Here is a 26,491-nt window from a genome sequence, read left to right as displayed (position 1 = left end):
GTCCCTGTAGAATTCCCTGTAGAGGTGGTTTGTGGGAGGCAAATTCCCTCAACTTTTGCTTGTGTGGGAATTGTTTAATCCCTCCTTCATATTTAAATGATAATCGTGCTGGATACAGTAGTCTTGGTTCGAGGCCCTTCTGTTTCATTGTATTAAGTATGTAATACCATTCTCTTCTGGCCTGTAGAGTTTCTGTTGAGAAGTCTGATGATAGCCTGATGGGTTTTCCTTTGTAGGTGACCTTTTTTCTTCTCTCTGGCTGCCTATCAGCATGGTTATGAGTTTTGTTTTGAATTCCTTTTCAGGAAGATTGATTAAATCTATCTCCCCAGGTTCCTTCTCAGGGGAAGATGTAGAAGATGTCAAAGATGTCTGGGTTAGTCTTGTCTGGATCAAGTTTTTTTGCCTTTTCATGTTGATAGGTGCAGTGTTATGCTATTGACTCATCTGTCAGCTGGGAGAGCCAAGACTTTTTCCACTTGCTCCTGGCCTTTCTCTACTGGGACAACTGGGACCCCTAGTGGCTTTTGTTGGGCAATTGCATGTAGACTGGGACTCTGTATCTTGCCCGGCCAGTATGGAGGAAGCTCCCTTGTTGTGGGCATGGCCAGCCTCAGGCTGCTGCTCTGCTATGGCGGGGCCCTGGAGGGGTAATGGACGGTGGGCTGTTTGGCTGTTTACCTCTGTGAGGGTTCTCAGAGCTGTTGCCCAGGGGGTTAGTGTGTCCAGAGTTCTGTGGAATTTTCAACTGCTGGACTGTGACCCGGGATGCTTCCATCCAGTTGTGAGGTCTTTCATAAAGCACTCGCTTTTCTTTCTCCCAGTAGCACAAGCTGTAGGACCCACTCACAGTCTTACTGTCCTGCTCCCCTAGTTTCCAGCACCCCACGCATGCACTGTGTGTCTGCGCTTTCGTGCAGATGGCTAGGGCTGGGTGTTTAGCAGTCCTGGGCCCCCTCTCCCTCCCTGTTCCAATTCCTCTCTTCCTGCTGGGAGCTGGGGTGAGGGTCCTCAGGTCCCGCCAGACTGCAGCTTGTATCTTACCCCTTTCACCAGGCACTGGGTTCTCACAGGTGTGGATATAGTATGGCTGTTGTCCTGTGTCTTCTGGTCTCTCTTTTAAGGATAGCTGTATTTGTTGTATTTTCAAAAATATATATGTTTTTGGGAAGAGATTACCACTGTACTACTGACGCCGCCATCTTTGCTCTGCCCTCCTATCTTGTCTTATTAATTCATTTTTTTCTCACTAAATTTTCAAACATATAGAAATATTTAAAAGATAGTACAATAATTACCCTACCATCTGGAGTTGATCATTTGTCTTTTGCCATCTTTAGTTCATCAATATTTATGTGTATATCTACACACACACAATTTTTATTTGCTTTTGCTATATCATTTGGAAGTAAAATACAAGCATCATGACATATTATTACTGTATACATCAGTAAGCATCCCCTATATGACTACAATAACATGGCCACACCTAAGAAAATACTCTAAAATCATGTAATATCTAATCTATATAAAGTATTTCCAATTATCTCCAAAATATACCTTAAGGCTATCTTTTATAAACAGGATCAGATGAGTTTTATGTGTTGCCCTTTGTTTTGTCTCTTTAATTTTTTTCCTTGTGTCATTAACTTCTTTAAGAGACTAGACAAATTGCCTTGTAGAATGTTATTTTATTCTAGATTTGTCTGTAACATTGCCTTTTATGCTTTCACTATTTTAAAAAATATGTTGCCTTGAGATTAGTGTATATTAGTATTTTTCTCAGAGAAAATAAGAAATTAATTACCCAATAATCCCACTTCCAGCATTCTTTCCTGATACAGTAATCCAAAACAAATGTATGCATCCATTCACTACAACATATTTACAATATTGAAAAATTGAAAAAAACTACATGTGCAAACAATAGAGAACCAGATGAATAAATTATAGCAGAGCCATGTGATAGAATATTATATAGTACTTAAAATGTTTATAACATTATGATGGCTTGGGACAATGGACATAATATAATGATAAGTTAAAGTAGTATGATACAAAATTATATAAATCATATGACCACAAATCTGTAAATATATTCATTTTTATAAGCACATAAAAATATTAAAATGTATATGGAAATGTAATGGTGTTTATTTATTTTATATGAATGATGTTTATTTGTTTTATAATTTTCCACGCTTTTCAAAATTCCATCATATGTACATGTTACAGTTATTATCAGAATATATTTACACATATTTAAAATAAGTTTTCCCTTAATGAGCACATCTCTACATGCACAGCAACTAATTCTGCCTTTTCTCCCTCTTTCCCTCCCCTATTGACCTGTGCTCTAGAGCTACCTGCTTTTAGCTAAAGGTGACATTGCTTAGAAACCCTGCATGCTCACCATCATTATACACAGTTCCCTCGTAGTCTTTCTCATAAAAGACCCCATGAGGCTGTATGCTGAATGGCTGGGAGGCACGGTTGTAGAAGGTTACCTGGATGGTGTCACCTACTTCAGCCCTGATAACTGGTCCTGCAAAATGGCAGGGAGAGACAATGGGAATGAAAACAGGATGACCAGAGAGGAAGGAAACAGAAGAAGGAAGGAAAGAAAAGCGAAGTGAAAAAAATCACACCTCTCTGAAAAAATAAGAATAATCCTTTTCAAGTATATTGCAAGTTTCAGTTATAAGAAAAACACTTTAAAATCTATTATCTCATTAAACATCATTCCAAAGAATACAGGGCACAGGAAATCTTCATTGCATAGATGAGGAAAATGCTGCTCAGAAAGGTGGAATTCATCTGTGCAAATTCAAATGACTGATTAGTAACAGAGCCAGTACCTGAAGAATGTGCTTCCTCCCACTCCACTGTCAGATCCAATCCTATTTTCCCTACCTTTATTGCCTCACTTCCATTGCTACATTTCCTGGTTGGATCCATCTAAATATCTGATCATGCTTCAATCCTAAACCAATTCTGAAGATATAAAATTATTATGTCCTCTATCCAGGCCCTGAACTAAGTAATCTAGTTCTGGACTTACCTTTGCTCTACTAACCACTACCTCTAACCTAGCTTTGGTCACCTTAGAGACCAACCAGAAATACCAAGACAATATCCTGAACACTTATGCTGCCTCTAACTCTAGTTCAGAGTTTCTGGCTTGGTTTCTACTTAATTTCCATACCTAATACTCCACGTCTTCTCAAAGACTAGGGACCAATACCCCACTTACAATAATGGATACAACAACTAGACAGACGATAAGTAAGGAAATAGAAGACGTAACAGAAAAAAACAACTAGATCTAATATATACAGAATACTCTCCCAACAACAACAAAATGCACATTTTTTTACGTGCACATGGGATACTTTCCAGGATAGGACATATACTAGGCTGCAAATTAAGTCTTAATAGATTTTAAAAGATATCATACAAAGCATTTCCCCCAACACTATGGAATGAAGATAGAAACTAATAACAGAAAAAGAAAACTCACAAAATTTTAGAAATTAAACAACACAATTTTAAACAACCAATGAATCAAAGAAGAAACCAGAAAGGAAATTAGAAATATTCAAATGCAAATTAAAATGAAAATGCAATATACTAAAATATGAGATGCAATGAAAGCAGTACTAAGGGGCAAATTTATAACTATATACACAAAAAAAATCAAATTAACAATCCAAATTTAGCTAGAAGAAGGAAGACGGTAATAAAGATTAGAGCAGTGGTAAATAAAAAAGAGAATTGAAAAGCAATAAATAAAATTAGTGAAAACAAATGTTGATTCTTTGAAAAATCAACAGAAATGACAAATCTGTAGCTATAGGGACTAAGAAAAAGGATGACTCAAATAAAATCAGAAATAAATGTGGGAACATTACTAAGGACTTTTCAGAAATGAAAAAGATTATGAGAGCAGTATGAAAAATTGTATGTCAACAAATTGGATAACCTAGATGAAATAAACAAATGCCTAAAACAGAAATCCTAACAAGACTAAATCATAAAGAATTAGAAAATCTGAATACATCTGTAACTAGTAAGGAAGTTGAATCGCTATATAAAAATCTCCTAACAAAGAAAATCCCAGGACCTGATGACTTCCCTGGTGACTTTTAGTAAACATTTAAGGAAATAATGCCAGTACTTCTCAAATTTTTCAAAAAAAAATTTAAGAGGAAGGAGTACTTCCAAAATCATTCTATGGGGCCAGCATTACCCTGATACCAAAGTCAAAGACATTTCAAAAGAAAACTATATAGCTATTAAGATACAAAAATTTGGCAGCGTGAGAAGTGAGGCAGAAAGCTCCTCTAAAAACTACATATAACATGAAAATACAGCAAAAACCAACTAATCCTGAAGGAGTGATCCGAAGACTGCAGAACAGACTGCCTATATCTGGGGAAAAGAGAAGACCTCACAGAAAAGGGTAAAGTAGCAAAGCCATGCTCCAGCAGGACCCAAGCCCTCCCCCAAAACCCAGCTCACAGGCAGGAGGAAGAGAAACAGAGCAAGGAGGGAGTAGAAGTCCAGGCCTGCTAAACACCCAGCCATGGAGATCTGTTCCAGGAGCACAAACCCACATTACATGGTGCTCTAGAGATTAGAGGGGTTCCAAAGCGAAGACAGGCAGAATACTCAGAGAGACTGAGATTCCAGCCACTTGTGGAGAACAGGTACACATAATGGGCCACTCTGGGACAAAAGAAAAGCAGGCACTTTGAAAGACTTCACAACAATGAGAGGGGTGCTAAAGGGGCAATGATTACACAGAGCTTGATGCTCAGGAAATAGTGCAGGTGGGAAAAATCACCCTAGCACAGTCATCCCAGCAGGTTGGGAACTTTCAGGAACTTCAAATGCTCGATCCCCCTGGCTGGCAACACAGCCCCAAGTTCCCCAATGAGACATTCAGCCTGCTGCTCCTTCCCCCTGGCAGTCAACAGTCCACACACCTGCTGCCCCAGCCATTGTTCCAGGCCAGCTGGAGGATTGTAATGTGTAGGGCAGCAACAAGGGCATAATGCAGAGGCTACTCCCTGCATGGTCAGCCCACTGGCCCTGAGAGTTGAGGCAGGCAATGCAGCCAGGAAGCAGGAAAGAGCTCTTTCCTCCTGGCAGGCACTGGTGCTGTTGACCTGCTATCCCCACCATTGCTCCAGGTGCTCAGCAGATGGAGAGAGTAGAGCATCTGGGCACTAGAGGGCACCACCTTCACAGTTATTATTCCACAGGAATCACTGGAAAAATGAATCAGCAAAAAAATGTGTACAAACAAAAATTCAGCAGATTCCAGAAATAGAGCAAAGTGAAACAGCAATCACCAATCTTTCTGATAAAGTTTTCAAAATAAAAACATAAACATGCTCACAGAAATACCCAAAAAATATGTAAGACCTCAGGGAGGACTTCAACAGAGATGGAAAATTTGAAAAATACAGTATTTGAAATGAAACACACAATGGAGGAATTTAAAAGTAGATTAGATGAGGTAGAGGAGACTGTAAATGAAATAGAAATTAGAGACCAGTAAACCAAAGAAACTGAGGCACAGAAAGAAAAAATAAGAGAACTGTGCAACCAACCCAAACTGAACAATATTCATATTGTACAGGTACCAGAAGAAGAAGAGAGAGAAAAAGGGATCTAAAGTCTATTTGAGAAAATAATTGCTGAAAACTTTCCCAATCTGGGGAAGGAAGTCTCTCAGGTCATGTAAATGCAGAGAGCTCCCAACACAAGGGACCATAAGACATAATAATTTAAATGGCAAAGATCAAAGAAAAGGAAAGAGTATTAAAAGCAGCCAGAGAGAAAAAAAGATCATGTGTAAAGGAAAGTCCATCAGGTTATCAGCAGACTTCTCAGAAGAAACCTTACAGGCCAGAAGAGAGTGGCATATTTAATGCAATGAAACAGAAGGGGGATGAGCAACCAAGAATATCTACTCAGCAAGAATATCATTTAAATTTGAAAGAGGGATTTAACAATTTCCAAATAAGCAAAAATTGAGTGAATTTACCTCCCACAAACCATCTCTACAGTGTATTTTAAAGGGATTTCTGTAGATAGAAGTTCTCCTATGGCTAAATAGGTGTCACCAAAGAAAATAAAATCACAGTAAAGGAAGTAGACCAATTAATTACTAAGCAAATGCAAAATTAAATGAACTACCCACAAAGTCAGTCAAGGGATACACAAAGAGTACAGAATATGACATCTAATGTATAAAGAGCAGAGGAGGAAGAAGGGAGAAAAAAAGAACCTTTAGATTGTGTTTGAAATAACATAATGACCAAGTTAAGTTAGACTGTTAGATAGTAAGGAAGTTGCCCTTGATGGGCCAAAGCAATGTACAGATCCAATGAAATCCCAGTGATTCTTTTGCAGAAATAGACAACCCATCATAAAATTCCTATGGAATCTTAAGGGACCTCAAATAACCAAAACAATCTTGAAAAAGAAAAGAACTAGAAGACTCACACTTCAAAATTTCAAAACTTGTTACAAAGCTACAGAGATAAAACAATGTGGTACTAGCATAAAGACAGATATATAGAAAAATGGAATAGAGCAGAGAGCCCAGAAATAGACCTTCACATATTTGAGGACAGTCTTTTAAACAAACTGTGCTGGGAATACTGGATTTCCACATGCAAAAGAATGAAGTTGGACTCTTGCCTAACACCATATATAAAAATTAACTCAGAATGAAAGGAGACTGGTGATTACCATGGGGGAGTGTTCAGGTTGGGTGGGTGAAATGGGTGAAAGGGATAAAAAGGCAAAAAATCTCAATTATAATATAAATCATTTATGGGGATAAAAGTATAGCATAGAAGATATAGTCAATAATATTTTAATATCTTTCTATGTTGACAGGTAGCAACTACAACTTTTGGGATGAGCATTGAATAATGTAGATGACTGTTGAATCACTATGATATGTACTTGAAACCAATATAATATTGTATATCACCTGTATTTCAATAAATAAATAAAAATTAATTAAGAATCATAAAAATGAACAAAAATTTTCTCAGAATGGATCAAAGACCTAAATGTAAGACCCAAAACAGTACAACTCTTGCAAGAAAACATAGTACAACATAATCACAACACTGTGTTTAGCAATGATTTCTTGGATGTGACACCAAATGAAAAGGTAACAAAAAAATAGATACACTGTACTTCATAATTTTTTTTATTGAATGGCAGTTGACACATAGTATTACATTAGTTTCAGGTGTACAACACAGTGATTCAACATTTATATACATGATAATTCTAGCTACCAGCTATCACCATACAAAGTTGTTACAATATTTTGACTATTTTCCTATGCTATACATTACATCCCGGTTACTTATTTATTTTACAACTGGGAGTCTGTACATTTATTTTTTTAGAGGGCATCTCTCATATTTATTGATCAAATGGTTGTTAACAACAATAAAATTCTGTATAGGGGAGTCAATGCTCAATGCACAATCATTAATCCACCCCAAGCCTAATTTTCGTCAGTCTCCAAATTTCTGAAGAATAACGAACAAGTTCTTACATGGAGAACAAATTCTTACATAGTGAATAAGTTACATGGTGAACAGTACAAGGGCAGTCATCACAGAAACTTTTGGTTTTGATCATGCATTATGAACTATAAACAATTAGTTCAAATATGAATATATGTTTGATTTTTATACTTGATTTATATGTGGATACCACATTTGTCTCTTTATTATTATTATTTTTAATAAAATGCTGAAGTGGGAGGTAGATGCAACATAAAGGTAGAAAACACAGTTTAGTGTTGTAAGAGACCAAATGTAGATGATCAGGTGTGTGCCTGTAGACTAAGTGTTAATCCAAGCTAGACAAGGGCAATAAAACATCCACGGATGCAGAAGATTTCTCTCAAAGCAGGGGGGGGGGGGGTGAGGTTCTAAGCCTCACCTCTGTTGATCCCCAATTTCTCACCTGATGGCCCCCCTGCGACTGTGCCTGTCTTAGGTTGTTCCTCCCTTGAGGAATCTTACCCGTCTCTGGCTAACCAGACATCTTCCGGGGCCATACAGGGAAATGCAAAGTTGGTAAGTGAGAGAGAAGCCTTATTGTTTGATAAGGTTAGTTTTTTACTTCTTGGCATATTTATGCCCTGTGGCTTCTATGCCCAGCATTTACCTTGAGGTATCTTTACCACTTGGAAGAATTATGATACACGGTAAATTCAATATGAGGTACAAATTCTATTTAAGGGTTGTAATTAGGAAGGAAGAAGAAAAGCTATAGAAGTAGCAGGTGAAAGAAAACATGGGAAGATTGATTATTTCTTTAACATATCTTCTTGTAGAGTAACTTCAGCATGTATAGGTTTTAAACTACTAATTAAATTGTGCACACACATTAACATAATAGGAGTACAGTTACATAACCAAAGCAGACCTATAATTACCAGCCATCTCCAGTGAAACCAAGAAAACCAGTTAGGCACCTTAGGCATTTGTGAAAACGTATCTATGATATGGTGGATATTGTCCAACTGAACTTCAACAGTCTGAGAGAAATCAGACAAATTAAAACAACCCATTCCTGGGGACTGTTCACATCCCATATGTTCTTTTAACAGTAGATAGTCTGTAGTTGTAAGATTTTGGAGTGCTGCAATTTGCACTTTTCCTAATTCTTGGTTGAGTTCCAACAGTATAGATCCAGTCAAATTTGTTGTTTTACTGTATGCACAGGCCAGCTTAGATATCTCCTTCTTCATTCCCATGGCAAGTCCAGGAATTGGTGGGATGAGTGCCTCTACATCTGTAGCAGCGGATGGATATTTGTTGGGGTTTTTTGATGATCATCCTCTGGTATGAGTCTTCCAGAGAGTGCTTATGTTGGAAGTTCTTTTTCATATCACATCTTAGTTCATTTTCTGGGTAGCCAAATTAGGCGTTGATCCTCTGTATAAACACAAACAGACCCTTTGCCTACACTTTTATATGCCCTTTATAACATTGTGTAGAACTCATTGGAGATCACCACACATGAACTGCTTTTTTTTTTTAAGAGAAAGGAATATTATCAGAAAAATGTACCTCCATAGCCAATCATCTGACACCCTTTAAGTGGTCAAAATTAAGGATATTTAAAATTTGCATTAATCATTGATTTACAGTTAGTTTTATCCTATCAGGGAGTAATCCCCATTTTCATTCTTTCTTTCTTTTTTTGTTATCATTAATCTACACTTACATGAGGAATATTATGTTTACTAGGCTCTCCCCTATAACAGGTCACCCCTATAAACCCCTTTACAATCACTGTCCATCAGCATAGCAAAATGTTCTAAAACCACTACTTGTCTTCTCTGTGTAGTACAGCATTGCCCTTTCTCCCACCCCCCATGCATGCTAATCTTAATATGCCCTTCTTCTTCCCCCCCCTTATCCCTCCCTACCCACCCATCCTCCCGAGTTCCTTTCCCTTTGGTACCTGTTAGTCCATTCTTGGGTTCTGTGATTCCGCTGCTGTTTTGTTCCTTCAGTTTTTCCTTTGTTCTTATACTCCACAGATGAGTGAAATCATTTGGTATTTCTCTTTCTCCGCTTGGCTTATTTCACTGAGCATAATACCTTCCAGCTCCATCCATGTTGCTGCAAATGGTAGGATTTGCCCTCTTCTAATGCTGAGTAGTATTCCATTGTGTATATGTACCACATCTTCTTTATCCATTCATCTATCGATGGACATTTAGGTTGCTTCCAATTCTTGGCAATTGTAAATAGTGCTGCAATAAACATAGGGGTGCATCTGTCTTTCTCAAACTTGATTGCTGTGTTAATAGGGTAAATTCCTAGGAGTGGAATTCCTGGGTCAAATGGTAAGTCTGTTTTGAGCATTTTGATGAACCTCCATACTGCTTTCCACAATAGTTGAACTAATTTACATTCCCACCAGCAGTGTAGGAGGGATCCCCTTTCTCCACAGCCTCTCCAACATTTGTTGTTGTTTCTCTCTTGGATGGCAGCCATCCTTACTGGTGTGAGATGATACCTCATTGTAGTTTTAATTTGCATTTCTCTGATAATTAGCGATGTGGACCATCCTTTCATGTGTCTGTTGGCCATCTGTATTTCCTTTTCGGAGAACTGTCTGTTCAGTTCCTCTGCCCTTTTTTAATTGGGTTATTTGTTTTTTCTTTGTTGAGGCGTGTGAGCTGTTTATATATTTTGGACGTCAAGCCTTTATCGGATCTGTTATTTACAAATATATTCTCCCATACTGTAGGGTTCCTTTTTGTTCTATTGATGGTGTCTTTTGCTGTACAGAAGCTTTTCAGCTTCATATAGTCCCACTTGTTCATTTTTGCTGTTGTTTTCCTTGCCCAGGAAGATATGTTCAAGAAGAGGTCACTCATGTTTATGTCTAAGAGGTTTTTGGCTATGTTTTTTTCCATGACTTACATTAAGGTCTTTCATCCATTTTGAGTTTACTTTTGTATATGGGATTAGACAATGGTCCAGTTTCATTCTCCTACATGTAGCGGTCCAGTTTTGCCAGCACCATCTGTTGAAGAGACTGTCATTTTGCCATTTAATATCCATGGTTCCTTTATCAAATGTTAATTGACCATTTATGTCTGGGTTCACGTCTGGAGTCTCTAATTTGTTCCACTGGTCTGTGGCTCTGTTCTTGTGCCAGTACCAAATTGTCTTGATTACTATGGCTTTATAGTACAGCTTGAAGTTTGGGAGTGAGATACCCCCTACTTTATTCTTCTTTCTCAGGAATGCTTTGGCTATTCGGGGTCTTTGGTGTTTCCATATGAATTTTTGAATTATTTCTTCCAGTTCATTGAAGAATGTTGCTGGTAGTTTGATAGGGATTGCATCAAATCTGTATATTGCTTTGAGCATGATGGCCATTTTGACAATATTAATTCTTCCTAGCCCCGAGCATGGAATGAGTTTCCATCAGTGTCTCTTTTAATTTCTCTTAAGACTGACTTGTAGTTTTCAGAGTATAAGTTTTTCACTTCTTTGTTTAGGTTTATTCCTAGGTATTTTATTTTTTTTTGATGCAATTGTGAATGGAGTTGTTTTCCTGATTTCTCTTTCTGTTGGTTCATTGTTAGTATATAGGATAGCCACAGATTTCTGTTTGTTAATTTTATATCCTGCAACTTGGCTGTATTCCGATATCAGTTCTAGTAGTTTTGGGGTGGAGTCTTTAGGGTTTTTTATGTACAGTATCATGTCATCTGCATATAGTGACAGTTTAACTTCTTCTTTACCAATCTGGATTCCTTGTATTTCTTCATTTTTTCTGATTGCCGTGGGTAGGACCTCCAGTCCTATGTTAAATAACAGTGGGGAGAGTGGGCATCCCTGTCTAGTTCCCGATCTCAGAGGAAAAGCTTTCAGCTTCTCGCTGTTCAGTATAATGTTGGCTGTGGGTTTATCATAAATGGCCTTTATTATGTTGAGGTACTTGCCCTCTATTCCATTTTTCTGAGAGTTTTTATCATGAATGGATGTTAAACTTTGTCAAATGCTTTTTCAGTATCTATGGAGATGATCATGTGGTTTTTGTCTTTCTTTTTGTTGATGTGGTGGATGATGTTGATGGACTTTCGAATGTTGTACCATCCTTGCATCCCTGGGATGAATCCCACTTGGTCATGGTGTATGATCCAGTTGATGTATTTTTGAATTCGGTTTGCTAATTGAGTATTTTTGCATCTACTTTCATCAGGGATATTTGTCTGTAGTTTCTTTTTTGGTGGGGTCTTTGCCTGGTTTGGTATTAGGGTGATGTTGGCTTCATAGAATGAGTTTGCGAGTATTCCCTCCTCTTCTATTTTTTGGAAAACTTTAAGGAGAATGGGTGTAATGTCTTCTCCTTATGTTTGATAAAATTCTTAGGTAAATCCATCTGGCCCAGGGGTTTTGCTCTTGGGTAGTTTTTTTATTACCGATTCAATTTTGTTGCTGGTAATTGGTCTGTTTAGATTTTCTGTTTCTTTCTGGGTCAGACTTGGAAGGTTGTATTTTTCTAAGAAGTTGTCCATTTCTCCTAGTTTTTCCAGCTTGTTAGCATATAGGTTTTCATAGTATTCTCTAATAATTCTTTGTATTTCTGTGGGGTCCGTCTTGATTTTTCCTTTCTTGTTTCATATTCTGTTGATGTGTGTTGACTCTCTTTTTCTCTTAATAAGTCTTGCTAGAGGCTTATCCATTTTGTTTATTTTCTTGAAGAACCAGCTCTTGGTTTCATTGATTTTTGCTATTGTTTTATTCTTCTCAATTTTATTTATTTCTTCTCGGATCTTTATTATGTCCCTCCATCTGCTGACCTTAGGCCTCATTTGTTCTTCTTTTTCAATTTCGATAATTGTGACATTGGACCATTCATTTGGGATTGTTCTTCCTTTTTTAAATATGCCTGGATTGCTATATAGTTTCCTCTTAAGTCTGCTTTTGCTGTGTCCCACAGTAGTTGGGGCTTTGTGTTGTTGTTTTCCTTTGTTTCCATATATTGCTGGATCTCCATTTTGATTTGGTCATTGATCCATTGATTATTTAGGAGCATGTTGTTAAGCCTCCATGTGTTAGTGAGCCTTTTTGCCTTCTTTGTACAGTTTATTTCTAGTTTTCTGCCTTTGGGGTCTGAAAAGTTGGTTGGTTGGATTTCAATCTTTTGGAATTTACTGAGGCTCTTTTTGTGGCCTAGTATGTGGTCTATTCTGGAGAATGTTCCATGTGCACTTGAGGAGAATGTGTATCCTCTTACTTTTGGATGTAGAGTTCTGTAGCTGTCTATTTGGTCCATCTGTTCTAGTGTGTTGTTCAGTGCCTCTGTGTGCTTACTTATTTTCTGTCTGGTGGATCTGTCCTTTGGGGTGCGTAGTGTGTTGAAGTCTCCCAAAATGAGTGCATTGCATTCTATTTCCTCCTTTAATTCTGTTAGTATTTGTTTCACATATGTTGGTGCTCCTGTATTTTGTGCATATATATTTGTAATGGTTATATCCTCTTGTTGGACTGAGCCCTTCTTTATCTTTTGTTACTTTCTTAGTTTTGAAGCCTATTTTGTCTGATACTAGTATTGCAACCCCTGCTTTTTTCTCTCTGTTGTTTGCATGAAATATCTTTCTCCATCCCTTGACTTTTAATCTGTGCATGTGTTTGGGTTTGAGGTGAGTCTCTTGTAAGCAGCATATGGATGGGTCTTGCTTTTTTATCCATTCTATTACTCTGTGTCTTTTGATTGGTGCATTCATTCCATTTACATTTAGGGTGATTATTGAAAGGTATGTACTTATTGCCATTGCATGCTTTAAGTTTGTGGTTACCAAAGGTTCAGGGTTAGCTTCTTTAGTATCTTACTGTCTAACTTAACTCACTTGTTGAGCTATTATAAACATGGTCTGATGATTCTTTATTTCTCTCCCTTCTTATTCCTCCTCCTCCCTTCTTCATATGTTGTGTGTTTTGTTCTGTGCTCTTTTCAGGAGTGCTCCAATCTAGAGCAGTCCCTGTAGGATGCCCTGTAGAGGTGGTTTGTGGGAGGCAAATTCCCTCAAGTTTTGCTTGTCTGGGAATTGTTTAATCCCTCTTTCATATTTAAATGATATTCGTTCTGGATACAGTAGTCTTGGTTCGAGGCTCTTCTGTTTCATTGCATTAAGTATATAATATCATTCTCTTCTGGCATGTAAGGTTTCCGTTGAGAAGTCTGATGATATCCTGATGGGTTTTCCTTTGTAGGTGACCCTTTTTTTCTCTCTGGCTTCCTTTAATACTTTGTCCTTGTCTTTGATCTTTGCCATTTTAATTATTATGTGTCTTGGTGTTGCCCTCCTTGGATCCCTTGTCATGGGAGTTCTGTGTACCTCTGTGGTCTGAAAGGCCATTTCTTCCCCTAGTTTGGGGACGTTTTCAGCAATTATTTCTCCAAAGACACTTTCTATCCCTTTTTCTCTCTTCTTCTTCTTCTGGTACCCCTATAATGCAGATATTGTTCTGTTTTGTTGGTCACTCAGCTCTCTTAGAATTCTTTCATTCTTGGAGATCCTTTTATCACTCTCTGCATCAGCATCTCTGCATTCGTGTTCTCTGTTTTCTAGTCCATTAATGGTGTCTTGCATCTCGTCCATTCTGTTTTGAAGTCCTTCCAGACCTTGTTTTATTTCTGTATTCTCCTTCCTTAGTTCTTGCATATTTCTCTGCAAGTCCATCAGCATGGTTATGACTTTTGTTTTGAATTCTTTTTCAGGAAGACTGTTTAAATCTATCTCCCCAGGTTCCTTCTCAGGGGAAGATGTAGCAGATTTTGAAGCTGTCTGGGTTAGTCTTGTCTGGATCATATTTTTTTGCCTTTTCATGTTGACAGGTGCTAATGACAGTTGGGAAGGCCAAACTTTCCACTTGCTCCTGGCCTTTCTCTACTGGGACAACTGTTACCCCTAGTGGCTTGTGTTGGGTAATTGCGTGTAGACTGGGTCTTTGTGTCTTGCCCGGCCGGTTTGAAGGAATCTCCCTTTCTGAGGACATGGTCTGCCTTAGGCTGTTTCTCTGCTTTTGCAGCACCCATAGGGGTAATGGACAGGGGTGCTGTTTGGCTGTTTATCTCCATGAGGGTTCTCAGAGCTGTTGCCCAGGGGGTTAGTGCACCCAGTTTTCCCTGTAATTTCCAGCCACTGGACTGTGACCTGTGTTGTTTCTGTCCAGCTGTTACATCCTGGTCCCTTTAAGACTTTCAAAAAGCACTTACTTTTCTCTGTCACACTGACATCAGCTTCGGAACCCACTCAGAGGTCTTGCCGCCTGTTTTCCTAGTTTCCAGCCCTCCACGCATGCACTGTGTCTGCGCTCTGGTGCGTGTAGCTGGGGCTGGGTGTTTAGCAGTCCTGGGCTCCCTCTCCCTCCCACCGGGAGCTGGGGGGAGGCATGCTCAGGTCCCGCTGGGCCAGGGGTTGTATCTTACCCCTTTCACCAGGCGCTGGGCTCTCGCATGTGTGGATGCAGTCTGGCTGTTGCCCTGTGTCTTCTGGTCTCCTTTTAGGATTAGTTGTATTTGTTGAATTTTCAAATATATATATGTTTTTGGGAGGAGATTCCCACTGTCCTACTCATGCCGCCATGTTGGCTTCACCTCCTGTACTTCATAATTTTTAACTTGTTCATCAAAAGACATTATCAACAGAGCAAAAAAGCAACACACATAATGGCAGAAAATATTTGCAACTCATATATCTATAATATCCAGTATATAGAGAGAACCCCTGAAACTCAACAAAAAAATAACGTAAGCAACCCAACTACAGATGGGCAAAAGACTTAAACAGATATTTCTCAAGAGAGGATATATAAATGGCCAACAGACACAGAGAAGATGCTCAACATCACTAAACATTAGGGAATTGTCAATCAAAACCACAATGAGATACCATCTCACTCCCATTAGGAAGGCTATCAGAAAAAGAGAAATCAAGTGTTGGCAAGGATGTGGAGGAATTGGAATCCTTGTTCACTCCCAGTGGGAATGTAAAATGGTACAGCCACTGTAGAATATGGGATGGTGGATCCTCCAAATATAAAAAGAGAATTACCATATGATTCAGCAATTCCACTTCTGTCTATATACCCAAAAGAATTGAAAGCATGTCTCAAAGAGATATTTGTACACCCACACTCAAAGCACCATTGTTTCCTATAACTAAAATGTGGAAACAACCCAAGTGTCCATTGATGGATGAATGTATAGGCAAAGCATAGTATATACACACAATGGAATTCAGCCTTTAAAAGGAAGGAAATTCTGCATATTGTAGAATATGGATGAAACTTGAGGATATTATGCTAAATGAAATAAGCCAGTCACACAAAGAAAAATATTGTATTCCATTTATATATGAAGTACTTAGAGTAGTCAAAATTATAGACACAGAAAGTAGAACAGCAATTGCTCCTTTCTTAAGAAGATAGCGGAAAAGCCCTGCAGGAAGCTTTGGCAGGGCAGAGGTAGAGAATGGGTAGTTAGTGTTTAATGAGTATAGAGTTTCAGTTTTATAAAATGAAGAGAGTTTTTAAACTGGATGGTAGTGATGATTGTACAACATCATGAATTCATTTAATACCATTGCACTGTAAACTTAAAAATGCTGAATATGGTAAATTTCATGTTATGTATTTTTACCCTAATAAAATATTAAAGAAAACCTGGGGACCCATACTGAACACCAGCTTATTATAACTCCTTAATAGTCCCTGCCAACCCTCCTTCTCCAGGTGGGTTTCTGCTTCTTAAATCTCCATATTCATCTGATGTTAGGACTATTGCCCATGCTCAGATCTCCTAGAATCAACTGACATACACCTATTCCCAGAATATGTTCCATTACATTACTTTTGTTTCCAAAGTTTTCTTCCATCTGATCTATTTATTTCCTGGATCCACCAAGTGAGTACACCACACCCAACATTGCTACATATACTATTTCAATACTGTGCTATACTATTTCAATAGACCTTCTGGATGTCTTCTTCAATGTCAGTCTCTAAGTCTTGTTCTGCATCCTGTACCATATATAGCAAGCATGTCAGCATATCACATCAATCTGTTCCTGGCTCCATACTTCCAAGAACCTGGAGAGTGTCACTGTCTTATACACCTTCAGAAATACACCTAGAGTAGAACTTCTAAAGGTGTGATCTGTACAACAGTGCTACTGGAAGATATTCACTGAGAAAAGGTCCAGTAGTAAAGTACACAGTCCATTCCGGTCTTGGAGATTCATGATAAACGAAAATACATCCAAGTCTCAGAAATGCCCTGCAGCAAAGAACACTATTTGCTGTGTTTAATCTAGTGTTTTGAAAACACATTCATAGCCATAGCCCTTTTACACCAAACACTTGTCTCTTGGGACTCATTTTGGAAAATGCTGGTCTTAAGTGCTCCTCTGAGCTGCCCCCAGGCTCCAGTTTCTAAGTCCTCCCCAGTTCTCTGGCTCTAGTCAACGAATTTAATAAGTTAAGGATTCCTCACCCAAGATTCCAAGATGCTTATCTTCCTCTAGCTGCAGCTTTTCCTGGAATGTCTCATCTAGGAAGGCTTCATATCGAACTTTCCAGTATGTACCCCCAATTCGACTGGAGCTCTTCTGGAAGAATTTATTTGAGCCGCTGGCACATAAGGAAGCAAATGACACGTGATTCAATTATGTGTGAAATAGACTCTCCACTCACCCTTGGTCTAATCACGTTATGGATATTTATGGTTAGGAAGGTCCTCAGAGATCATCCAGGTTAAATTCTAGCCAGTGAAGGTATCTCCTCTGGTGACACCACTAATAAGTAATATACATCTTCTGCTTGAGCCTTCCCAATGTCAGGGAACTTATTTTCAGATAAAGCAATCCCTGTTACTGCTGGATAGTTTTAATGATTGGGCTGAAATCTTGTTGCTTGTAAGTTCCAACCACTGGGACCAGTTCTTCCCTCTGGAATATAAATGTAGCCTTATATCTGTCCTAATCATCCTCAGATACTCAAGATCCTTTCTTCCCTTAATCAAGAATATCTTTCTTTCTAAAATGAAAGCCCATTAACTTAGCAAGTACAACTGAAATGCAAGTGCCTACTTTCTTATATTTTCTATAGATTTGTTCCATTATTTCCTGATAGAAAATAAGCATGGTGGGTGCCCTAAGATATACCCCCACAACTCTCCTTTTCATCTACCAAGTGCCTTTTCTGTGAAAGACCTGAAGTCAGTGATATCGCAGTGAGTCAGTATAACTTAAGGCCTATCAACTGAATAGAGCACTAACCTTCTCTATTTTGCCCACATCTGAGTTATGGATGAGGCAGAAGAATTTAGAGAAATTCCTCCACGAGGCTAGGCATTGAATGGTCACAAGGCAGATTGTTTCCCCTCTTCCTATATTTTTCAGAGTTCTTTATACACTCCTGCTTAAATACTTCCTTTGGGCTATGGAAGAGAAAGCAAGGAGCAAGGAGTTAAGTAATGGGTAAAATAAAGAGGAGTTAGAGAAATGACATTTTAACTGATCTGGTTCCACTTGGGCCTTCTTCTCTGAATGCATTCTTCTTCTGGGAATACAGCAGGACCAATTTAAAATATATTTAGTCCCTTCTCTAGGAATATGGAATAATCCTACATACAGTTTTGTAGATCCCAAAGAGCAAGCTCTTTAAGGGGCCACAAGAATTTAGCTAACAGTTATGTCCTATAACTCCAGATAGACAATAATTGTGACTCCTAAGTGAAAAATGTATGAAGGAGTAATAGGTGTTTGGGGCTTGGCTCAGAAGTAGGGAGAGGAAGCCCACTGACTCTTACCTGCCTGGCTCCCTCAAATTCTTCCCAGTACTCCCATCATGCCCCATTGGGCCATAGTCCCATTGAATCTCACGGGCCTCAATGAAGTACTGTCGGACTTTGCCTGTAAGTTGGATCATGGGAGGGGCCATGGAGCAAGAGTTGACCTTGTAGATTGCTTGCATGCCATCTGGAGGAAGAACATCATGGATAGCCCCATTTCACCCAACAGTTCTTTTATCCAGATGACCCACCTTCTACCTTCTATTTTCCCCTTCCATCCTCTGCTAGGCTCTTTACCCATACCTTCAAATGGAACACGTTTTCTCACTCCTCAAGATCCTGGCTGGGAAAGAGAGCCCAGGTAGGAATTCAAGTACCTCCACCTGTTCACCACCACTAACTCATTACCAGATCTTCATTCCTGCCTCTGCAAAAGGTTTACATTGTAGCAACATTACAGAGCTTGAAGTCAGAATATCTGAGTTTAAGTCCAAGCTTTATCAGTTTTCTAGTTTTCTTTCCATTGCCTCATCTGTAGAACCTTGGGCAAGTCACTTCTTAGATCTGAACAATAACTATTGTTTTGTAAATAGGGAGAATAGGAAAATCTACCACACTAGGCTGGTAGGAACATCAAATTTAAAAAAATATAGGAGTAAGTTATTTATAAAGTGCTAAGCGCCAAAAATAATGGAACATCTTCTATATACAACTATGAAACTTCAGACTTACGACTGTCAGAAAAATGTAGATCCTAAGTAGTGTTTCCAAATGTAGATGCTGCTTTGATACATAGTGGTAATAGTAGTGGTAATAGGTGATACTGCCTTATATTTGCTTGGCAACTTATAGAGGTCATTCAGGTACTCTATCTCATTTGAGTTTCACAATATCCCAAGGATATTTGAAATTTGTAAATATGAGTCTAAAGTACAAAGAAGGAGGAGGAAAGGATATTCATTTTTGATGAATATGCATTACATGCCAAGCCCTGTGTCAGGTGGTTTACATATGTTATCTACTTAAATCTCCATAACCTCCATGTAAAATTTATTTTTAAAGTCCTCTTTTGCAGACGAACACAACTAAGGATCAGAGCAGTTAAGTTCACAGCTGGTCAGTGATGAAGTTGAGACTAATGTCAAATTTGAGTGCTCATTTTCTTCTCTTATATCCACTACCTTGGTCTTATCATTCCACTAGTCTGTAAGCTCCAAAATTACATTAGCTCTCTGAAACCTCATTACAACTTTATGAGGTAGGAATCATTATTGCAATTTTCAGATGAGAAAATAGAGTCTCAGAGAAATGATATGACTTACCAAAGGTAACTAAACAACTGGCAGAATCAGGATTTGAATCCTGGCTTTTCTGGCTCTAAGGCCCTTACTTGTTCCACCATTGTGCTGCATCCCTAACCTCCATCCACATTCATACTCTCTGACTCAGGCACCTTTGAGACCAAGGGCAGACCCTGGATGATGGAACGTGGGTAACTAGCCCCTATTGGGTCAAACCTACCATCCTAGACTCATTATCCCACCAGTCTATGACTCCTCACCTACTCAAATCCACTTTCACATACTCATGTATCACTTTCCTGGCACCCATGTAATTTACCATACATAAAATAATTCTAGAAAGTGAGAACTGAAGAGGATCTTAGAAACTATTTAGACTAAATTCTCCATTTCATAGATGTGTCAAATGAGGCCTAGAAATGAGAGGGAATTTTCTCAAAGTTATACAGTGAATTTTTCAGAGAGCTGAGACAACAATTCAAATCTTCTAACCACTTATCTAGTTTTCTTTTCATTGCCTCATATGTGTCTCCTCTCCTCTGGTACTCTTCAATGCACTATGCCATCATTTAACCACTATCTCTCTGAAAACCAAACCTTCTACCTCTGTTGTTGGGTCCCAACTAAAGTGTCACTATTTTCCTAATATTCCATGATCTTCTGCAGAAGCCTTACTCTTCTTTAACTAGTCTCTCTTTTATTCCCTGTTCAATCAGTTACAAATACCTCCAGGTATAAATTCCTTAGAATTCTGAGCAAAAAAAAAAAGGCAGCTTAAAAGTCCACTTATTCATCCTTATACCATCTTATGTTAGAGATAGGAATGATGAAACCTGGAGAATTGTGCGCAGTGTCACCTTGCAAGTTAACGACTAAGCCAGGAGTTCTAGTCTGATGTTTCACCCTTCATAACTAGCCATCTTTACCTGAAAGAACTATCGTACAGCTCCGGGCCAGAAACCCAGGTCCCTGATGACCATTATTGCCACCTCCCTCCTATACCTCAAGGGTCAGAGATGTTGGATCTCACCGTGTAAGTGACTATTCACTTGACAGCTAATTAACCAGGAACCAGGTTCGTGGGGAACCATCTCAGCAGTCACAAAAGTGGCTGGAAAGATGTGAGCCACATCAGTGCGGTGGCCCCGGATTGTCAGTATCTGTCCATGGAAGAAAGCTGTGTGGACATCTACTTCATTGCCCATACCAAATAAGTGCCAGGCCACATGCTTCTGTGTACACATGCTCAGTTCTGGTAAGTTCCCAAAGACAAATCCATTAATTGCTGAAAAAGAAAACCCAAAAAAAAGTATCAGAGTTTAGAAAGGGCAGCCCAATGGGAGAAGGCTTACCTTCTTAGAATAATAATAGATCACATTTAAATGATATTTTAAAGACAATGTGCTGACCATATGCATTAGCTCATTTGAATTTCATAAAGACCCCTGGGAAACAGGTAGATGTCATTGATCTCATCCCAAAAAAATGAGACAACCAAGGCTCAGAGAGATAAAGTTAATTTCTTCCAAGACCACAGAGCTGTTAAATGGTAGAACCAAGATTCCAACTTAGCAGACTGAGGAAGGTTTCTAAGGAATGAAGTTTATATTGCAAGCTCTTCTTTCCTGCCAGGCCAATTTCCTCCTGAAATTTCAGCAGGCAATTGTCAAGTCAGCTGACTAATAACCCTGGTGATTATAAGCAATTGGTATAAAATCTAAGAAATTTAAGCTGTCCAAACTATCCCTTACATCTTACCTCTATGTCTTCACCTCCCCTTGGAACTGTCTGGCTTTGAGTCCTCCTTTGTCACCAAAGGTAAATCATTCTCTTAATTAGACAAAAGCAAATCAATGTGCTTCTATTTCTAAAATGAGTTTGTCTATGCCTCATGGCCTGTGTGCCTTTAGTTTGTTTTAAATTTAATTAAGATGATCAAATCCCTTACATGCAATCATTTTTTTTCATATAGTGGGTAATTCTTCTAGCTGGCATCCATTTTAGAATAAAGAAATGTTAACTAATTATATCAGTGGGAATCCTCACCAAAGTGACTGAGCACATGTATGACTCTGAGTCAATAACCTGGGCTACTCCACATTAGGAGACAGGACACCTAATGGCAAGAACACAACTTAAATAGTCAGATCAGTCAGATCAGGGTTGGAATTTTATCTGTGCTGTTTATATGCTGTGTAAACCTGGAGCCTGCTGCCTCATAGGTAAAACATGGAAAAGCCACCTAATACTCCTGGTCCTTGTGAGGATTAAAAAGGACCAGGTATGTGAAAGCACCCACCAAATGCTAGGCCCATTAGAGACCCTCCATCAGCATTCACTGTCATGGTATAGCCACCTCCTTCCAGCTCACCATGCATCCTGTTGCTCTCCTGAAAGGCCTCATCCTCTTTGTCCACTGAGGCAGGGTCCGAGCAGTAAGTGGCAATGTTTTCATCAATATGCCAGCTAAGGTTCTCATCTACCACACTGAAGAGCAGGAAGAAATCACTGTCCACATCCTGACGCCGAGGAGGGTAATTCCTATCCAGGGTTCCTAGGGCAAGTAAGAAAGGTGCCCTTGAGAACTTCTTTTCCTTAGTAGCAGTAAGCTGCAAGGGGATACTCATAAAATAGGAATAGAAAGAGAGGCGCATTTAAGAGTCTGTCAGCAAAAGAAAAGCAGGTAGAGCCTTCTGCTGCTAATTGCTATTTCTAAATTCCCCAGATAAAGCCACCAATTCAGCTGAGCCTAAGTCTTGAAGATGGGTCACATAATATCTAGACTAATTCCCTTTCACCATCTCCACTTATGCCTCCAACTCAGAATCTTAACCTGACAACACCTTTGCAACACCCAGGTCTTCAGGCCTGACTACACCTTAAATATATCCTACTTCCAACCAAATCCACAATCCTCCCCAAATATGATGCTACACCTTCAATGCTATCCACACTTACTCTTATCACACACCTTACTTTTTTGTGTAACTTTCATCATTACTACTTTGAGTTTTTAAAGGAAAAAATATGAAGATAGAAAATTTGTTTTGTTTTGTTTTAGAGAAAAAGGAAATGAAATAGGGGAAAAGAGTAGAAATGGAGTTTGGCTGGGTTTGGTTTGTTCCTGTTAATAAACAAGGGTGCTGAGTTAACATTTCTCAGCAGCTGTTCAGTATGTAGGTGATTCTCCCCTATCACTGCATCCCCTAACTATCCCAAATTGTATCGCATAGCTCACCCTTGGGTTCTGTACCTCTTTTACATGTGATAAGTGGTCCAATGAGGCCAGCTGCAATGTCTCGTGGAGCATCTACATGAGAATGGTAGATCCAGGTGAGGCAAGTTGGGTCAGCATCAGTGGGTGCATGACCTTCTGGAATGGTCCAGTTGTAGATGTGGCTGCCTCCCGGGGGAACAGAGTCATCAGCTTTCTGCCAACCAGAGGAACCATCTGGGTATAGGGAGCCTAGAAAATTAAATTGCACATATCCAATCCCAGGGTGAGTTAGAGGGAGCCTAAAAGATATAGAAACCAAGACAGGGCCAACATATGGGACACCAAGATATAGTATTGTGGAAGATAGAGTTTTAGGGTCCAGCGCAGTGTTCCTCACAACATGAGGAGGGCACAAATTCAAATAATATCTAGCCAAAGAACCCCAGACCTCACATCAATAAAGGCAGCCATGGGGAAAGAATCTATACACATAGAAAGGCTGCACAGCCTGATCTAGCAGTGCCCTAGGGCAAAGCTGGTGGCACAAAGGCAAGGGAGAAGACAGATTTCCCTCCCTTCAAGTATTTACTTTGGAAAACAGAAAACAGACAATCACAGAATTTTAGTCTAAAGGCAATTAATGATTAGTTGGTCCACTTCCCCATTTTACAAAAGATATAACAGGAATAGTAACTTACCCAAGGTCATATCGAGAATTAGTGGTCAAGTCAGGGATTTCTGACATCCCGCTCTATTTCCCTCCCTAATTATTGTGTCAATATTATAGGCCACTGGGCCTGGGATAGTGGAATGTACAGATGAGTAACTAACTCACTCTCAAGAAAAAAAGATGGACCTTTTGAAAGACTGTGGCACTAGAATAATACTTACATTCACAGAACACTCTTCTTTTTACAAAACACAGTTAAATATTTTATGGAACTGTCATGCAAGTAATTATTTGTGATAAAAGGCAGATTGAATGTCCACATTCCTAATGAAGAATCTGAGGCCCAGGGAGGGACAGTGACTCACCCAAAGTCAAGAGTATATGAATAGCATAACTGATAACAGTACCCAACCATAGTTTCTCTGAGGAGAGTTCATGCCACCTCAGATCAATAAAGAAGAAAAGAGTATCCTCACTCCCAGCTCCTCTCTCTGGCAGAAAAGGAAAAATGATATTTGTTGTGGGCAGAAGACAGAAAGGATGAGCTGATTTACCTTCTGAGTCCTTCTTATAGAAAACACCATGGGGGTGGATAGTATAGGGACGAGTGGCAAAATTCTTCAGGTGGATAAGGATAACATCTCCCACCTCAGCCTGCAACACTGGCCCCAGGAAGCCCAACCAGGCAGGCTGGGCCATTTCATCTTTATATGAGCCATCCCTGTATTCCTTGTAGATGGTCTTCTTGTAGCTGCTCCCTATACGATTCCTGCCAGACTTTAGGAAGCTGGAAGCTACTCTGGGAAAGAAGGAAAGAGAGAGTCACAATTTTGCTACAATCTTCAAACCTCTGGAGAGTTCTTTTCCAGAGGAGGCTGACCAAAAAGTGTCCATCTCTGTTCAGGGCAAAAGAAGAGGAAATGGTATTGTACTGATCAAAATATGAAAGTCTTAGGTTAGAGTCTAATTTTAAGACAATGGTAAGTATTAAGTTAAAGCATATGAAATTGCTAATGTTTAACCACTTTTAACCTAAAAAAGGCAATTTCACATGGTTCAACCTAATATGTAGTAATGTGGAGACAACCAACTATGGATTGACTTTTTAAGTGATCAACTCCCTATCCATGTGGCCTGCTATATATGAGAAGTCTTATAGCATGGTGGTTAATATCACAAGCTCTGGACACAGGATGGCTTGATTAAATTCCAATATTGCCACTTCCAAGTCTGTGAAACTGAACAAGCTACTTAACTGTCCTGTGAACAATTTCCCTGTCTGTAAAATGGATATAATCATTGTCCAAACTGAGACAGTTGTTACTGGTGACTAAAATTATTAAAATACATTGTGTATATTATGAGATTAGGACAATGACTAAAAACATAGTAAAAACAATAAATGTTAAATATTACTTCAAAGTATAGGATGGAAGATAACAAAGATATCTCTCAAAGACACTTTTACTAGAAAGACTCTGTGACTCCAAAACTAGATGGGTAGGGAGATGGCTTGCCAAAAAAAAAACAAAAAAAGTAACTGCTCTTCTTATTCTAATTCTCCCTTGAGAGCTCTGAGATTTTATAGTCAACTTTGGAAAAGTCTGAGACCTTGGAGAGACAAAGCTATTCATGATCACAAAAGATTCTTTAATCCATTCATTCATTTTTTTTTCAACAAATATTTGTGGAGCACCTGCAAGCCTCTAAGATTAGAGAAGGTTAATTATATGGGATATGTATAAGACAGAATGGTGAAAAAAGTATCAGTTTTGCATCCACATTACCCAGGTTCAAATACTAGCTCTTCCATTTACTAGCTATGGGACTGAGGCAAGTCACTTGACCTCCCTGAGCCTCAGGTTTCTCGCCAATAAGATGAAGATATTTATACTCAACTCCTAGAGCTTTTGTAAGAATAAGGTGAGACAAAGTATGTAAACTAGTATGGTGCCTTTCACAGAGTGTTACATAAGTGGTAGCTATTATTGTTACTTCCTTAATTCTAAGGCTTACCTTGTTTTCTCATATTTTCACACTTTCTAAAAATCACTATATTTCCACTGAACTGTGGAAGCATAGTTCTACCACACACACCTTTTAAACACTGTATATGTTTCATGTTTACTTCTTTTTTTCAAAGCTAAACTGTTATTATTAAAACAGCATCATAGGTATCATCTTAGAATCAAGGGAATATGAAATTACCTTTAGGACCCTGTAAATGTTGAGGCACCTCAGTGTAGAAAAACAGACTCCATATGGGATGCTGGATCTTAAGTCAACTAGCCCTATTCCCAGGGAACATACCACTGGCTGTACAGCCCAGAGAGATCAGGAGCCAGCTGCTACTACATCCTGACAAAAGTCCTCAGGAGGCTACCTCCTAACCTCAAGAGTGAGCCCCCCAACTCCAACTGTAATTCCACAAGAGATTAAACCTACGTGTCATTGTCCAGAGGCTGGTTTGTGATGACATTCCTGCCTTTGGGAGCATAGTTCCACTGCACGTCCCAGATGCCCAGGTAGTAGACTCGAGTGGCCCCATCAGCCAGTTGGGAACACAAGGATTGTATGAACAGCAGAGCCCAGAGGAGATGGCCTGGCTCCATGGCCCTCATTACTCTGGGAAACAGGCAAATGAATAGCTGCTGTTGTGGAAGAAAAAGAACAAAGGGGTTCTGCATGTGTCTGGAAAACTAAAGAGTCGAGACCCAGACTAAATGACTGACATAGCAAAAAGCAATTAGCCCAGAATCTCTACCTTACCTGATTCCTTTCAGTTCAATAAGAATTCAATGACCTCTACATTTTGGACTTTGTAAGGCAAAGTTAAAGTCACTTATACTGATAATTATATATCACTTCTTCAGAAGAGAAATTTGAATCCAGTTCCTTCAGCAGTGCAGAAGGAAGAATGTACTT

The 26,491-nt window shown here is 39.0% G+C and overlaps 1 protein-coding gene across 3 annotated transcripts in view; it reads right to left on the bottom strand.

The window, feature by feature from the left end:
• The window catches only part of HEPH (hephaestin), a 123,781-nt gene extending 97,590 nt beyond the window's left edge, over nucleotides 1-26,191 (bottom strand). For all 3 annotated transcript variants that reach the window (XM_037017061.2, XM_037017063.2, XM_037017064.2), the window contains exons 1-8: nucleotides 26,012-26,191; nucleotides 24,121-24,365; nucleotides 22,933-23,145; nucleotides 22,051-22,233; nucleotides 20,710-20,964; nucleotides 18,397-18,565; nucleotides 17,080-17,216; nucleotides 2,414-2,545 (exon numbers count right to left, since the gene is read on the bottom strand). In XM_037017061.2, the coding sequence (XP_036872956.1) occupies nucleotides 2,414-2,545; nucleotides 17,080-17,216; nucleotides 18,397-18,565; nucleotides 20,710-20,964; nucleotides 22,051-22,233; nucleotides 22,933-23,145; nucleotides 24,121-24,365; nucleotides 26,012-26,187 (1,510 nt within the window). In that variant the 5' untranslated portion in view covers nucleotides 26,188-26,191. The remainder of the gene's footprint in view (nucleotides 1-2,413; nucleotides 2,546-17,079; nucleotides 17,217-18,396; nucleotides 18,566-20,709; nucleotides 20,965-22,050; nucleotides 22,234-22,932; nucleotides 23,146-24,120; nucleotides 24,366-26,011) is intronic.
• Between the last annotated feature and the right edge of the window lie 300 nt (nucleotides 26,192-26,491).

Source organism: Manis javanica, chromosome X (assembly GCF_040802235.1).
Source record: "Manis javanica isolate MJ-LG chromosome X, MJ_LKY, whole genome shotgun sequence".
Taxonomy (NCBI): domain Eukaryota; kingdom Metazoa; phylum Chordata; class Mammalia; order Pholidota; family Manidae; genus Manis; species Manis javanica.
This window is presented reverse-complemented; position numbering and strand designations above follow the sequence as displayed.